This window comes from Acartia tonsa, chromosome 2, assembly GCF_053477335.1.
Source record: "Acartia tonsa isolate MP-2025a chromosome 2, ASM5347733v1, whole genome shotgun sequence".
Classification (NCBI taxonomy): domain Eukaryota; kingdom Metazoa; phylum Arthropoda; class Copepoda; order Calanoida; family Acartiidae; genus Acartia; species Acartia tonsa.
The window spans coordinates 19,716,755-19,733,106 of NC_137261.1; the positions used below are offsets into that span (position 1 = coordinate 19,716,755).

General features: G+C 32.6%; 3 protein-coding genes across 5 annotated transcripts in view; 1 reads left to right on the forward strand and 2 right to left on the reverse strand.

The window, feature by feature from the left end:
- Positions 1-16,352, forward strand: part of LOC145306512 (uncharacterized) — a 370,409-nt gene that overhangs the window by 103,072 nt on the left and 250,985 nt on the right. The gene's annotated exons all lie outside the window — the stretch shown is intronic.
- The window catches only part of LOC145306518 (uncharacterized), a 288,222-nt gene that overhangs the window by 59,481 nt on the left and 212,389 nt on the right, over positions 1-16,352 (reverse strand). The gene's annotated exons all lie outside the window — the stretch shown is intronic.
- The window catches only part of sigmar (Tumor necrosis factor alpha-induced protein 8-like protein sigmar), a 113,927-nt gene that overhangs the window by 38,658 nt on the left and 58,917 nt on the right, over positions 1-16,352 (reverse strand). For all 3 annotated transcript variants that reach the window (XM_080148702.1, XM_080148696.1, XM_080148711.1), the window contains one exon: positions 7,787-7,971. In XM_080148702.1, the coding sequence (XP_080004828.1) occupies positions 7,787-7,971 (185 nt within the window). The remainder of the gene's footprint in view (positions 1-7,786; positions 7,972-16,352) is intronic.

Genomic DNA, 16,352 nt, shown 5'->3' on the forward strand with positions numbered 1-16,352 from the left:
AATAAAAAAATGCATTATATTACAGTCCACTGTTCCTTAAATTATTTATTAGTCATACCATTTCTGCTTGTTTTAAAAGTTTTTAATCTATATAATGATATTATAAGACTCTGTCGTTAAAGATAGACAGCCCTTTTCTTAGCTGGAATATCATTGTAATTATGACCGACAGTTGTTTAACCCTGATTTATCTTGTAGATTATATAAATGGACATGAGGCCAAATATTTCAATGACAAAATCAGACGCACAATCAATACACTTAACTTTTTGTTCAACTCAATAAATAACAAGTATTAACAGTAACTAAAACAGCAGCATATTGAATTAATATGATAAAAGTTTTAATAATGTGTTTTTAATACACCAAATCAGGAATGAGGTATGGCCAGCAAATGAAATAAATCTAAAATAATATTTGGGAAACAGATGAAAAGGTCGTCAATTTTATTATGTGTTGCCCCCCAAACGACCGCTGAAAATTACATATAGGTTTTAGGATTTTTCTCGAATTAATTTCGTTGTTGGTATAAGCTGATACCAAATAATGGTTCCTTGGTGAATAATCAATAAATTAATAACCATAACAATTAATCTTTTACAATTTAAGTTTTTAAAAATCAATTACATATACGCCCTTATTAATGATTTATTTTTTAACCTTTTCCATTTCCTAAACCACCATTCGTTATTTTTCTTGAATTAGACTAAAACGTGACGGCAGCTGTCTGCAGTCTACAAAAAGATATTTTACCTACAAGTTAGAATATTAAAATATGCCAATAGGTAAAGCTTGTCTGTACAAATAAAAGCAGTGGCCTTCAAAGAAGATTTTTTAACTAACACCCCCCCCCCCCCACCCTCCTCCCGAAAAAAAGAAGAAATAAACGATGTAGGAGACGTGAAATTTTTCTTAAGGGAGGGGGTTTAGAGCTGTTTTGGAAGATTTCCCCTCATAAATTTTAATTCATACTGAAAAAATTAAAATTCAAGGCTTTTAATCTATTGAATAATGCTCAATTTTTTGTCAATACACATATGTACATCTATAATATATATAATCTTTTTTTATTGCCATTTTTATTTAAGGTTTGATTCTCATAAAGAATTCAAGTTATGTAACAATTAAAATTGGTTAGTCATTATCCTTGTAAATTAGATAAATTCATTATTTTTTAATATTTGTATAGGGAGGGGCTGGGGGGGGGGGGGGGGGGAATATGACTTGCCGTTGCCTCATTTGTCATTTTTTCATCTAGTTTGTATTATATATATGTGTGTATTTGTCTAAAAATGGGTACGAACAAGCCCATCAAAACAGTTGTTTGTATTGTTTTAACAAGGACAGATCCTTCCAAAGATATATAAAAGACATTTTGTCTAACGTGGTACATCAATTCATTAACATTAGTTGAGGTAATTGCAATTTTAAGTTTAAAAGAATCATAATTTTGGAATAGTAATTTATCGCATCGTATAATAGACAACTTTCCGCGGTTATTAATAGGAAAAAGTATAAGATTAAAACCAGTTTTGCTAGTCATGAATGACCGAAAGCCCGGTCTAACAAAACTGATAAAAATTTATGATTTTTATGATTTGTTTTAATATTCGGGGAAAAATTAATGTAATACGATGCTGTATATGAATTTTCAGTATGGCTGAGAACCGGTTCTAATCCAGCGGATATTAATCGGTTTCAAAGCCATACTGGAAATTTTTTTTAATGAAAACACTATGTGGAGCAAAACTGTTTTATAATTTCGTTCTTCACAATTTTATTAATGGTAAGGACTCAAGGAGTAGCTATACTTTTTAAAAATGGCTATGTCTGTGCATGTGTGTTTGTGTTTGTATGTGCAAGTTTGTGTGATTTTGTGTGTGTTTGTGCGAGTTTGTGTGTATGTGTTTGAGTAGGTGGGCAAAACTGACATGCTTTATATTTAAATGTTCAGGTTCTAAACTTGGCAACCTGAAATGATTTATACTCAATGCTCACTTTTCATATTTATTTACATGTGTTAGGTTAGGTAATTATTTCAAATATTAAATAACAAGGATGACAACATCCATAAAAGCGAAGCTCTGAAACGGTAGGACAAACCAACTTTAACACTTGTAGAGTGTCAGAATTGAATAAGCAGAATATAAATATAAATGTCGGAACAAAACTAAATTCTTTGCAAAACTTCTTGAATATAGAAAACTACAGGGTGCGCCACATGAAACCAGACTTTTTTAAAACGGTCATAGCCAGGGGCGTCCAAGCTTTTTTTTTGGGGGGGGTAAAAAATTTTAGGGGGGGGGGTAATTCGTGTTTGGGGGGGGTAAAATGGCGCGCGAAGCGCGCCGAAATTTTTTTTTACCCCCCCCAAAATTTTTACCCCGGGGGTAAAATTTGATTGAGGGGGGTAATTACCCCCCCTAAAGTCTGTTGGGGGGGGGTAAATACTCCCCCCAAATCTGTTGGGGGGGGTAATTACCCCACCCAAACTAATTTACCCCGGGGGTAAAATTTTTGGGGGGGGTAATTTAATTATGTAAAAAAAGCACCTACCTAATCTATTAAGTTAATAAGTACTATCCTATAACATAAAGTAGTAAGTAAGGTTTATTTGACTATAGCTTCAGATTTCATTACTTTTAATACTGAGTTCTCCTTTTTAGGAAAGCTTCACATAGATCCCATGATGGTTCCACACTATTATAGGTCAATCCTTTGAGTGGTTTTAGGCTATTTTTCTCCTCCCTTTTTACCCTTTAGAAAACACGAGTTCTTAGATGCTAAGGGCGCCACTACTATTCAAATATATAGTAGTATCTCATTCTTTAGAACATAAAAATACAATAATTAACTCACTAACCAATGAACCAATATGATTATACTTTAAAGTGAAGCGTCTTATAGGTCCTGGTAAGTTTTATAACTAGTTTTGAGACACCCTGACATCCTCCCAAAAGAAATCGCCTATAGAAATTCTTTTTCATTATTTAATGAAATATTTAATTTAGTTAGGTATCTATTTTATGGAATCTTCAGTGCTTTACAATTACATCATAGATCCCCGGGATGGTATTTACTCCCCCTCAAAAAAAAAAAATTTCAGTAAAATTTTTTTTAAAGAACATTTATTTTGGGGGGGGTAATTACCCCCCCCAAAATGGTTTGGGTGGGGTAAATACCCCCCCCAAAATCGTTGGGGGTGCCTACGGCACCCCCAAGGTAGGGGTAATTTTTTTTTGGGGGGGGTATTGTTCACAAAATTTTGGGGGTGCCAAATGGCCCATTACCCCCCCCCCCCTTGGACGCCTATGGTCATAGCGTCAAAACTACTTGACCAATCAGGACGTTTGACCCCACTATAAAAAGCTTAGGTAATGAACTTTTAGCACAAAAAAATCTTTGAACTAAGATGGGCTCATACTCAGAGCTGGCCGCGCTTATGTTCAACAAGGCAGATTTGAAATGCGCTGGTGACATAATCTGGATTCTCAACTAGGGCCCACTTAATCGGACCTCAGCCCATCTGAAGATGAGGTAGAGTTATGTAACTTGCTGGGGATACTGTTAGATACATAAGTAAGACAATAGAAAAGACTAGAGCTCTCTATCTAAAATGGCTTAGCTGTAATACTTCGGCAAAGTGAAACGTGGCAGATTTAGAGATGTCAAAAACGTCAAAAATCGCGTAAAATCGTGAAAATTTCTCGGTTCTAGACGTTAAAGACCCATATGGAACTTAAAAACTCATTTTAGACTATGGATTGCGCTGACAACCCTAGCTGAATCTTCATGCAATTTCCAAAAAGGTATAGAACGTCGTTTTAGCTCAACTGTGGTCCAAATAAAGGCCTCCGTGTCAAAGGGTAGCTTGAAAGTTGGGTGAATTCGGATCCTGCGGTCACTCACAATCCTAAGGAAATGTGGCCACCCAGCAGCCCGATCTTAATTCAATGGACTTTTGGGCCTGGAGCTACTTTGAAGCATGCACATACCTAGTTTGCTTCCCAGTTTTTAAAATTTAATAAAATCTTTTAAATTGACGATTTTATGTTAATTTGTTTACAATTTAGAAAAAGTTCGGTTTTATGTGGCGCACCCTGTATTTCAGGACATACTTATATTTTTACCCGATACAGCACCTGTCATGTCAAATTTTAGCGTTCTACTTCTGTTTTAAAGTCTTAGAACACAAACGTTTACGGCAAACCAGCAAGAAAAATGCCCCCGTTTTAAATCTAAAAAACATGGTGAGAACTGTCCTTCCTTATATATATATTTTTTTTATTTTCGATATCCAATATGTATATGATCCATGTTATATTTTGTATGAAACTAGAAGTTACCATGATTTTGGCATCACAAGGGATGAGAATACAAAATATAGAATATATACATTGTTAATTAATTTTATAACCAGGTTTACAAATCACTGAAGAGTTAAATTCTTCCCAAATTCTCTTGCAACTAAAATACACAGATCGGTAGATAGTTCTTTATTGTGCGTAATTTTGTATATATCCAATTATATAAAACTAGAGGATACGCGCCTAGAGGCCTCTATGGGCACTTGAGGAGGGAGGAGTTGAATCACAAAACCGATTTTTTATCAAAAAAATTTATTTAATAAAAAAATGTATACCCTCCCCAGAAATAGTTATAAACCTTCCCGGGACCTATGAGAAGCTACCCTGTTAAGGAACACCCAATCGGTTCAGCGGTTAGCGAGATCCTTCGGTACAAACAAAAAAACATCCTTTTACTTTATTATAAGGTTAGTAAGATTTTTTTGTCTGTATCGAAGGGTCTTGCTAGCCGCTAAACCAAAATGGGTGTAGCTCCTAAGAAGGTTAATAACTATTTGTAGGAAGGGTCCAAGAGAAATTGTCGTTCAAAAAACATTATTTTTTCCCTTTCATTTATAAAACTAAAATTGAAAGTGTTGTGTCGACATAGGCGTCCAAGGGGGGGGGTAATGGGCCATTTGGCACCCCCAAAATTTTGTGAACAATACCCCCCCCAAAAAAAATTACCCCTACCTTGGGGGTGCCGTAGGCACCCCCAACGATTTTGGGGGGGGGTATTTACCCCCCCCAAACGATTTTGGGGGGGGTAATTACCCCCCCCCAAAATAAATGTTCTTTAAAAAAATTTTTTTGGGGGGGGTATTTACCCCCCCCCCCCAAATTGAATGTTCTTTAAAAAAAATTTTTACTGATTAGGTGATTGCCCCACATGGTTAAGCAATTGGCCCCCCGCAGGGGCTAGAAATAGGAGAGAAGCTTGTGTGAAAATACTAAGAAACGACCCTTAAAGAGCGTTGCCACAAAAGGGACTATACCCCAATATAGTCCAACCAGTTAAAACAGTTCTTAACCATGATAACAAAAAATTTAATAGTTTGATCATGTTTTATTTGCTTGGGCCTTTATAAGGGCTAAAACCATCCCAGGGATCTATGATGTAATTGTAAAGCACTGAAGATTCCATAAAATAGATACCTAACTAAATTAAATATTTCATTAAATAATGAAAATGAATTTCTATAGGCGATTTCTTTTGGGAGGATATCAGGGTGTCTTAAAACTAGTTATAAAACTTACCAGGACCTATAAGACGCTTCACTTTAAAGTATAATCATATTAGTTCATTGGTTAGTGAGTTAATTATTGTATTTTTATGTTCTAAAGAATGAGATACTACTATATATTTGAATAGTAGTGGCGCCCTTAGCATCTAAGAACTCGTGTTTTCTAAAGGGTGAAAAGGGAGGAGAAAAATAGCCTAAAACCACTCAAAGGATTGACCTATAATAGTGTGGAACCATCATGGGATCTATGTGAAGCTTTCCTAAAAAGGAGAACTCAGTATTAAAAGTAATGAAATCTGAAGCTATAGTCAAATAAACCTTACTTACTACTTTATGTTATAGGATAGTACTTATTAACTTAATAGATTAGGTAGGTGCTTTTATTACATAATTAAATTACCCCCCCCAAAAATTTTACCCCTGGGGTAAATTAGTTTGGGGGGAGTATTTACCCCCCCCAACAGACTTTAGGGGGGGTAATTACCCCCCCCAATCAAATTTTACCCCCGGGGTAAAAATTTTGGGGGGGGTAAAAAAAAATTTCGGCTCGCTTCGCGCGCCATTTTACCCCCCCAAACATGAATTACCCCCCCATAAAATATTTTACCCCCCCCCCAAAAAAAAAGCTTGGACGCCCCTGCATGTCGACCTTCTCCACCCCCAATTCCCACAAGTGTCCTTATGAATAGGTAATTTTCTAGTTAGTGCGATTCTGACATATTTTGTACACATATAAACATAGTTTAATATCCTGAAATCTCAACATTTCAATACAATACATGTAGTTTACCAACTTAATAGGACACTCCTGCTAGCTGATGAATATAAAATGTAGATATATATGACATATTTTAGTAAATTACATAATTTGTGTTTAAGTAAAAATAATCATTCAAAGATCTTTCCAAAAATCAAAATAATTAGATTTTTCGTTTTGTTATTCTAACTTAAATACTAAAGTCTTTCTTTTCATTTTACAATTAAAAGAAGTATTTTTTTTTTATAACAAATACTTATAAAACCCATGGAATTCGATACAACTAATGGAATAATATCTTATAAAATAAAGATTAATACTTTCCCTTTATGAATATATATAACATGGCATATCATCATAACATCTTATCAACATGTAAAAAAAAACACAAACTTATACACAGCCCAACAAAAATAAATAAAATTATTATTTCCTGTATTAAAAAATCAACCGTATCTGCTAAAATAAAATCTACAGCAACTAACAAATGAGCTAATGACTGCACAGAAAATCTAACACAACCAAGAAGATTTAGTTATTAACTACCGACCGCAGTAGGAATTGTTGGCTGCTTAAAATTCTTTTTGTCTCTCAGTTATTTTATGCCAAATTATAATTGTTATTTATATTGAAATGCAAATATATTTTCCAGACAATTAAAGATGAATATAGCCATGAATAATAATATCTAATAAAGTTCTGAAAAAATGTGCATAATTTTAAGCATAAGGTTAGTTCCATGAGATACATTTCATGAGTTAGGTTACTTTGTGAAATAGGATAAAAATGAATATATCATTTGTGATTATATAAATTTCCATTTCAGAATAAAAAAATTGTAGCATAAATTACATGAAAAACATTTACCATTAGTATTTCTAAAACAAAACACATATGATCGTCATGGTAAAAATAAAATATATTTAAAATTTGGGGGAAATATAAATTTTTTGCAGTATAAGCCATTGAATAATATAAGTACAGTTTCAATTAGTACCATTTGACTTAAATACACTTGGTGTAACTACCCCTTTGATTTTTCTGTGGTAAATAAATACGTTTTTAATTATTTGTTTATAATTTTCCGAATCTCTATTTGTTAAAATTAATTAGGTGGTATTTTTCTTAGGATCATTTAGTTGGATTCTATAAAACCTAATAATATGCAATTGGAGCATTAAGATTAATAATAATAATTAAAGATTCCAATTATCTCTCTGTAATAAATGTGCAAAATGTTACTTTTTAAATACACTTTTCGAGACTGTTGCCCATAGATGCATTTTGTACATATCAAATTTATTTCCACATTAGTGTGAAAATGTACAGAAATCGAAGCCACACTGTATTTGTGTACATTCAGTTTAAGGGATAATTAGTTAACCTTCCATTGGCATAGCCTTGTATCACTAGGAGGTAGAAAATAAAATAATACTCACAAAAACTTTAAGAAGGAGGTAAAGGTTGTCCAACAATCTGGCGCTGGTGTCGTCAATCAATGACTTGGCGACTGTCTTGCTGCTGAACAACTTGTTAGCGAAGCTCTTCTGTACCTCGTAGGCCACGAGGCTGGCCTTGAAGTCTGTCATGTCGAATCCGGAACCCTTCTTTGGTTCATCTAAGCCTGAAAATAGAACAAAATGTTATTCCAGTATGAAAACAAGGATGACTTTATCCAGTAATGGAGATCATAATGATAAAATTAAGAAGAAAATGAGAAAATCTTCATGTAATATTTACAAGTTTTAATTTCAAACTTATTATTCAAGAAATATATGATAATAAGTCACGAAACCTCATCAAATAAGAAAATGAGAATACGTAAGATAATTATTATTATCATTATTATTCTACAAAAAAGACATTTCTTTAACTTCTTAATGGTTTAATAATTTCAAGTACATATTTAACATTATACTTTCACTATAATTTATCAAACAAGGATGACAACATCCATTAGTTGACAAATTCGTTAGTAAAAATAAGAAATAACACATTTATAGATGTGATAGTCATTATTCAAAGGGACCCTGCAATTTTTATTCATCGACAGACTAACGGCATGATTTTTGGCAAATGTAAAAACCTCTACGAAACTTTAGTCATACTTTAAGGTACTTCCTTTAATAAGTCCAACACTGACATTTATACATCCATTATTATTATGTCCAATATAAAAATAAATCTAATTTTAAAATTTCATATATCTTGTCTTTAATAGCAGAAGCAGCCAGGAAAATCATATTTTCTTTTTGACGTAACTAACAAACGCACAGATATTTGAGTAGAATCGCTACTACACTGCAGAGCATTAATTAAGGGATTAATGTTGTTTGGTAATTTAAAAGTGATAAGGATAACTTTCCTCTCATCAAAAAGTACTTAGGCTTGAGAGATTATGTATCCAAAAAGCGTCATACGATAAATCTATCAATAATTTTAATTACCATAGTTTCTAAATTTTTATGTCATATTTGTTTAATGTAAAGCAAGTTACTTTGTCCCTAACATATTAAACCCTTAAAACAATAAGGAAGAGAGAAAAAACTAAAAATGGCATTAAACCATCCATAGGCGTCCAAGGGGGGGGGTAATGGGCCATTTGGCACCCCCAAACGATTTTGGGGGTGCCGTAGGCACCCCCAAAATTTTGTGAACAATACCCCCCCCCAAAAAAAATTACCCCTACCTTGGGGGTGCCGTAGGCACCCCCAACGATTTTGGGGGGGGGGGGTATTTACCCCCCCCAAACCATTTTGGGGGGGGTTGAATGTTCTTTAAAAAAAAATTTTACTGTCCAACCAGTTAAAACAGTTCTTAACCATGATAACAAAAAATTTAATAGTTTGATCATGTTTTATTTGCTTGGGCCTTTATAAGGGCTAAAACCATCCCGGGGATCTATGATGTAATTGTAAAGCACTGAAGATTCCATAAAATAGATACCTAACTAAATTAAATATTTCATTAAATAATGAAAAAGAATTTCTATAGGCGATTTCTTTTGGGAGGATGCCAGGGTGTCTCTAAAACTTACCAGGACCTATAAGACGCTTCACTTTAAAGTAAAATCATATTGGTTCATTGGTTAGTGAGTTAATTATTGTATTTTTATGTTCTAAAGAATGAGATACTACTATATATTTGAATAGTAGTGGCGCCCTTAGCATCTAAGAACTCGTGTTTTCTAAAGGGTAAAAAGGGAGGAGAAAAATAGCCTAAAACCACTCAAAGGATTGACCTATAATAGTGTGGAACCATCATGGGATCTATGTGAAGCTTTCCTAAAAAGGAGAACTCAGTATTAAAAGTAATGAAATCTGAAGCTATAGTCAAATAAACCTTACTTACTACTTTATGTTATAAGATAGTACTTATTATTAACTTAATAGATTAGGTAGGTGCTTTTTTTATATAATTAAATTACCCCCCCCAAAAATTTTACCCCCGGGGTAAATTAGTTTGGGGGGGGTAATTACCCCCCCCAACAGATTTGGGGGGAGTATTTACCCCCCCAACAGACTTTAGGGGGGGTAAAAAAAAATTTCGGCGCGCTTCGCGCGCCATTTTACCCCCCCCAAACACGAATTACCCCCCCCCTAAAATTTTTTACCCCCCCCAAAAAAAAAAGCTTGGACGCCCCTGAAACCATCCCAAGATTTTTAATTTAGAAACAAAGAGCATAAATTATGTTTAGGGCTAGCTCTATGGATAACCTCTCTTATTATCTGATATATATCTTATTTTATCCAAAGTGGATGTAAAAGTTATGGGCATATTTATCCTTGTTACAGTAAAATGCACTTTAATTGAGACAATGTGACGTCTAGTTAGGCATTAATGGCATTTGCAGTCATTTTAAAATTACAGCTAAATACATTTTTTTTAAGTGTCCGGCGAAAATTATAAAAGTGTTAAAAGTAAAATAATATATGTGCATTTTCTTAGAAGATTTCAAAATTAACATTGGAAGATTTTTTACAATAATGAATTTTCGAGGCTCGCTTCCCCATTGCATATTTTTAGAACAAATCCACTTTTGGAATTTTTATCCGTTTCATAATATCAATTCCCTAGCAATATACCGCGTTGCTTTCTTTGCTGCCCTATACAATATTTGTCCTTGTTTTTAATAGCTGAGCAATGATAAGCTTATCGAGTTTCAATGGTTTTATATCCTTTCTCTTGTGCAGGCCTTAAGTACCTATTTTGAGTAATTTAAACAGATAGAAACAGTGATATTGGAATAAACAAATGTAAAAAATATATAAATTAAACACATTTTTTCTAGTGTCTAGTATTAAGAAGGGGGGGGGGGTGACACTTTTGAAACCAAAACTTAAAGTCAAAGGAATCCAACTAAAAAAAGTTACAGCAAGTTCCTATGATTTTTAGAAGTGTCACATCCGCCCCCCTTACTCACCTTAGATTTTATGAAATATTATTGCAAAATCAAAAACTACATGGTAAAAAACTAAAATCTTTTTTAGTCTATTTTTCAATTCCTATATTTAAAATGTTAGCAGATTATCTAGTTAAGTCTTAAATGCTGACCATATTTAAATGCAAACTAAAAACTATTTTAAACCACACACAGATTCACACACACACACAGACTTACACAAACAGACTCACACAAACACACACACACAGAAAGACACACATGCAGAGACACCGACACATCCACACAGAAAACTAGGATGCCAAATGCCCCTAGATGTATTAATACAAAATACTAGTTCAGAAAACATAGAAGAAAAGCTTGGATATTTTAATAAATGTAAAGTCTTTGTCCACAAGATATGAACTGGTAGATTTTAAATAATTTTAATGAAATGTAGCTCATTAAAAGTTATGTAGATAAATTAAAAACATCTCATTTATTATTGATTTTCATTTTGATAATTTTCAAAACTATAACATAAAAAAACAATAAAGTTTAAAATAAAAGTAATAGAATAGACCTTCCAAAGACTTGATTAAAAACAACTACTTTGAGGGGGACAAGCACTTATAGTGATGCTACGCATGTAAAAAACTCCAAAACAAACTCAAACATAGAATCAAAGAATATTTAGAACACAAAGTTTCTTTTAGTTTCTCTTTTGCACAAAACGTGTAAATTCAAATAAAAAAGTTGTGTAGTCTATTTGTATTTGAACTCATGAATACAGGAATTGGCCAATAGTAAATAGAATAAGCTTATTGAGTTAAAAATTCTGTTTGTGTAATCAATCTAAAATCAATAGATGCCAAAATGCAACAAAAAAAGTTGAACAAAACGAATTTTTGAGTAAAAAATTAAGTATATTTTAAAAATTTTACTTAGTAACTGGAGAAGCAACATCTAGACGTGCAAGCTGTTATATAGGGTTGTGTGTGGGGGGGGGGGGGGTGAGGTAAAATGGCATTAGTTAAATAATTTGTCGACATTGAATATTATTTCAGTATATCTATCCCTCCCCTCACCCCACAAAAAATAAATACGAGAAATTTTTGAATTACGGATAAGAAAGAAATAAAATTGTCTCGCCATAAAGTTGGTAAATCTTGACTGACACCTCTACTAAAGTGATTTCTATAGTTGTTAAATTATTAGGAATCACAATATACTAACAATATAACCTATCTTAAAACTGTATTGTTCATTAAAAAAATTTTAATGTATTTAGAAATCTTCCAAAATTTTTGTAAACGTTATCTTTCTTGTTGCTAACCTCTGTAAACTGTCAGATTTTACAGGAATAAAGGGCTGTGATTCAACATTTCATTCCATTTGAAATTGCCCAAAATTATATATAATGAGACGTATATTAACGTAAATTTTTTTATGGAACTAAAGGGTAGTGGGAAAGAAGGATGGGGGGGGGTGATATAATGAAAGAGGTTGTGGAGAAATTTCTTTTAGAATTGATTGTCAGAATCCTGGTCCCTTGTCCCTGACAGGGACAAGAGACTTTAGATTATAATAAAAAGATTGACTTTAACTGAAAACAAACGGTTTAGAACTATGTATGTAGCCTAGTACCTAGGGGATGGGGTAAACTTTCCCTTCATTAGAGTACATGATAATCTGGTGTAACAACTAATGCAGATTTTAACACCCTTTTACAGAAACGTATACATGTGAATTTTGGTGTTTGAAAATAGACGACATTTGAATCTTCTAGCAGACTATAGTTTTAAAAATCTGCCTTTAGATTGAGAGGTAGAGATAAGATTGTTGATTAAATTATTGGTCATTATCCCCCTCTCATGCACCCTGCATCCATGTATATTCAGGGTTAAAAGGTTGGAAATGATTTGACAAACATTTGTCACTAAGTAGGACACGAGTTGTGGTAAAAACCCTTTGATAACAAGTGGACCAAACCGGCCTTCAAGCCATTTTGACCCATGGATCTAAAGGGATGAGACAATGGCCGACAAATTAATCTCTATGATACACAAAATTACTCCTTCTATGGTGGTTAAACGTTTGAACACCTAACTGAATAAACAAACCAATTAAAATTCAATAAAAGTCCCCAATGTTGTTAAGTTAACGAATAAGAAAACGGTATTGTAGAACTTTGTGGGCTAGTGTACATAGGGTTAATAAGTGTTTTGAGATTACAAATGTGGAAGGGGTGAATGTGCTCCTTAAGAGTCGAATAATGAGACTCAACCCGAGGAGATGTTATACAGCAGGCATCAGAGGTTTACAAATTGTCAACCAGCATCTTTCACCTTTGAGTTCAACTGTAAAAGTTTAAAGAATGAAATTATAAATAACAAGAACGATTACGTCTCGCAAAGCGAAGCATTTTAAACTAAAGACTTTAGTTCTACAATGCAAAGTTTATTCTTCATTTTTTCCTTTAATATAAATACATTTTTTTTGTCAATGTTCACTGTGTTTTATGTGCTAAAAGACCAGCCAACAAAAAACAACAATTTTCCGAACTTATTTAAAGTTAATCCATTAAAATTTTTCACAGTAAATTTATTTTCTTAATACTTAAAAAAAGATTTTGCTATACTTTCGTTTTGGATATTTATATTTGAAAACTTATTTTACATCCATTATATAGATATCTTTACTGCCAAATAAGAGATGAAATTCTTTTCAATTAAAACAATTGCATTTTTAAAATCATAAAATGAAAGTAAATCTTTAAATATGCAATCTAACAAGAATAAAAAATTATACAATTCAATTTTCGCTCAGGGGCAATTGCAAGCATATGTAATATTATATATGTATGCATTTTTACCTATGGACACTGGACATGTAATCAATCATTTAAATTGTTAAAAGTTTGTGTTAATATTTACTTTTTTAATAGGATTTTGTTTACTTCCAATAAACCCAGGGAGGGAGAGTACATTAGACTTTAAATTAAACTTACTGGTGCCCAAAGTTTCATATCATTAGTTAAAAACTTTGGATACTTCATTTAACATCTTGATTGGTTGGTTCAAATTAACAGTGTTCAAACTTTTCCTCTATTATTTTAACTCTAGAAAAGTGGTAATTTTGTTTATCAACCTCTTGTGTGTAAATAAATGTTTTTTTTTTTATAATTTTATTCCTGATATAATACCATAAATTGGGAATTTTCCAGAACTCATATTCTAGAGCTTACCATAAACAAACATAAAATTTAAATTGATTAAGGGATCTTAAGGGATAAGATAATGATCAATAAATAAAATTTCCATTACCAATGATGCTAAGTAAATTATCAATTCTGTAGACTATTGGTTGAAAAGTTTGAAAACTTCTAGTTTGCAACCAACCAATCAAAATTCAAAAACCAATCAGCCAACGAATGTCCCCTACCTCACTAAAATTCACTGAATATCTTTTCCCATCTTTGAAAATTTGTAGGCTGAGCTCAAATTTGCATAAAAACAAGAATGAAAGCATCCAAAGTATCAAGGCAGGGTATTCTAATTCCCCCCAATTGCACTGGTTTATCTCGGAAATATTGATTTGAAGTTAAATTGTTCTTTCCTCTATCTATTCCTCGAACCATGATATGAAAAGAAAAAATTTACAATCCCTGTATTTAAAATACAATCAATTGTACATATTGATTTCTTGGGGCGAGGTTTTTTGTCTGAGAAATTGCTTTTTTTTTACATGAATCAATATTTGATATTTTAGTTTCCATTTTTAATAAAGTCTTTTTTTTGTAAGGCATCTTTTATATAATTATGGATTGTCGTAATGTCGTATAACTGGATTTACCCAGCTGCTATAAGATAAATGTCAACTGATTTTTATAGGAATATTCCTACTCAGGGAGGGAGGAGACATTTGGCCGTTTAATACACTAGTTCCCAAAGTATTATACTAACAATCCTTATTCATTTGTTTAACAACTTTGGGGACTTTGATCAAATTTTGATTTGTCGGTTGATTAAGTTGAGTGTCCAAATGTCTAACCATAAATTGTAATCTACAATAGGAGTAATTTTGTGTATAATTACTGGGGATATACAAAACTTTATCAGCCATTATCTTATCCATTTAGATCCCTAATTCCTTCTACTTTTTATATACTAATTAAGAATGAAATACCATTAGCATATGGTTTCATATTATTTTGAAAATGCTGCACTAATTTCTAACACTATCATTCTTGTGTTAATGTACAAAGTTCCTAAATTGTGTTATAACCGTAAACCACATTTAGATGAATAACATGGTTGTTATAAGCATCAATGATAACACATCACTATTATTTTTAGCTTAATGATGGTAACTTAGGATTTCTAAGGCATCTAGTCAAAAATGTATTTTGTAACTTGATTATTATAGAAGTAGTAATATGTTTGTCTGTCTTTTTGACAGTATGGATTTCGCAAACCACTGGACTTTGCATTGCAGAGAAACCCAATTTAAACAAATGTAAAAATCAAATTTTAAAATCAGAAAAAAATAGTAAAAAGTAGTAAGAATTTTTTGTCTGAAGCTTAAGATCTCAATGACTGCTGATCCAATTAGGTTCTATACTTTAGGGATGATTCATATAGGTCCCAAGATAAATTTATGCTATTTTACTTTTAGATGCAAGTATTGAGATTGTTTTAGGCTATTAGGGATGATTCATATAGGTCCCTAGATGAATTTAGGCTATTTTACTTTTAGATTCAAGTATTGAGATAGTTTTCGGCTATTTTTTCAAGCATCGAATACATATTCCCTAGATGATGAGGGCGCACTAACTACTCTTAATTGAAACGTTAATACATAAACTAAACTTCTGACTTTTTAGCCTTTATTAAGTTGTCCTAAAAATAGGTGAAAATTCCGAAATGATGAAAATCATTGATGCAAACATTTACATAGATGCAATAATAATTCATAAATAAATATATTCACAAAATGTAACATGTAACTATTATAAGTTGTAAGCTTTTTTGTGGTGTAGCTGCTAGTTTAATAAAAGGAACACATATTCTAACTTCTTACATACATAAATAACTAAAAGAGGCCAAAAAATCCTAATAAAGTTTCAAATATTAAAAAAAATAGATTAACCCTTTACAGTCGGGCCCCTTGCCGCACCTTAATCGGTCGGGGGGGGGGGGGGGGCGTTCAACGCCCCCCCTAATTATCTCAGTTTCTATTAGAGCTAGAGGGCTAAATTTTTTTGTGCAAGTCCCCTGTTTGATAATGAATTTCCGACCTTTTATAGGTCTAAGTCAATTTTCGCTTCCTTCACCCTTTTATTTAACAACCTTTGTTTTTAGGTCTTTTTTTATTTAAAAATTTCAAACGGCTGTAATTTTCTTATTTTTGAAGCTAGAAGAAAATTTTTTTTCCCAGAAAATGTTTATTTTTATGTAAATTTTACATTAGAAATATCAAAATATAAATTTCAGCGGCCGCAGCTTTACTTGGCAGCTGCCAGCCGCCGCAGTTATCGGTCGGCGGGAAAACGGCGGCGGATCTTCATGAAATTTTAATACGTTATGTAGACATGTAAGAAAAGCTTAAGTTAAAAATTTGAA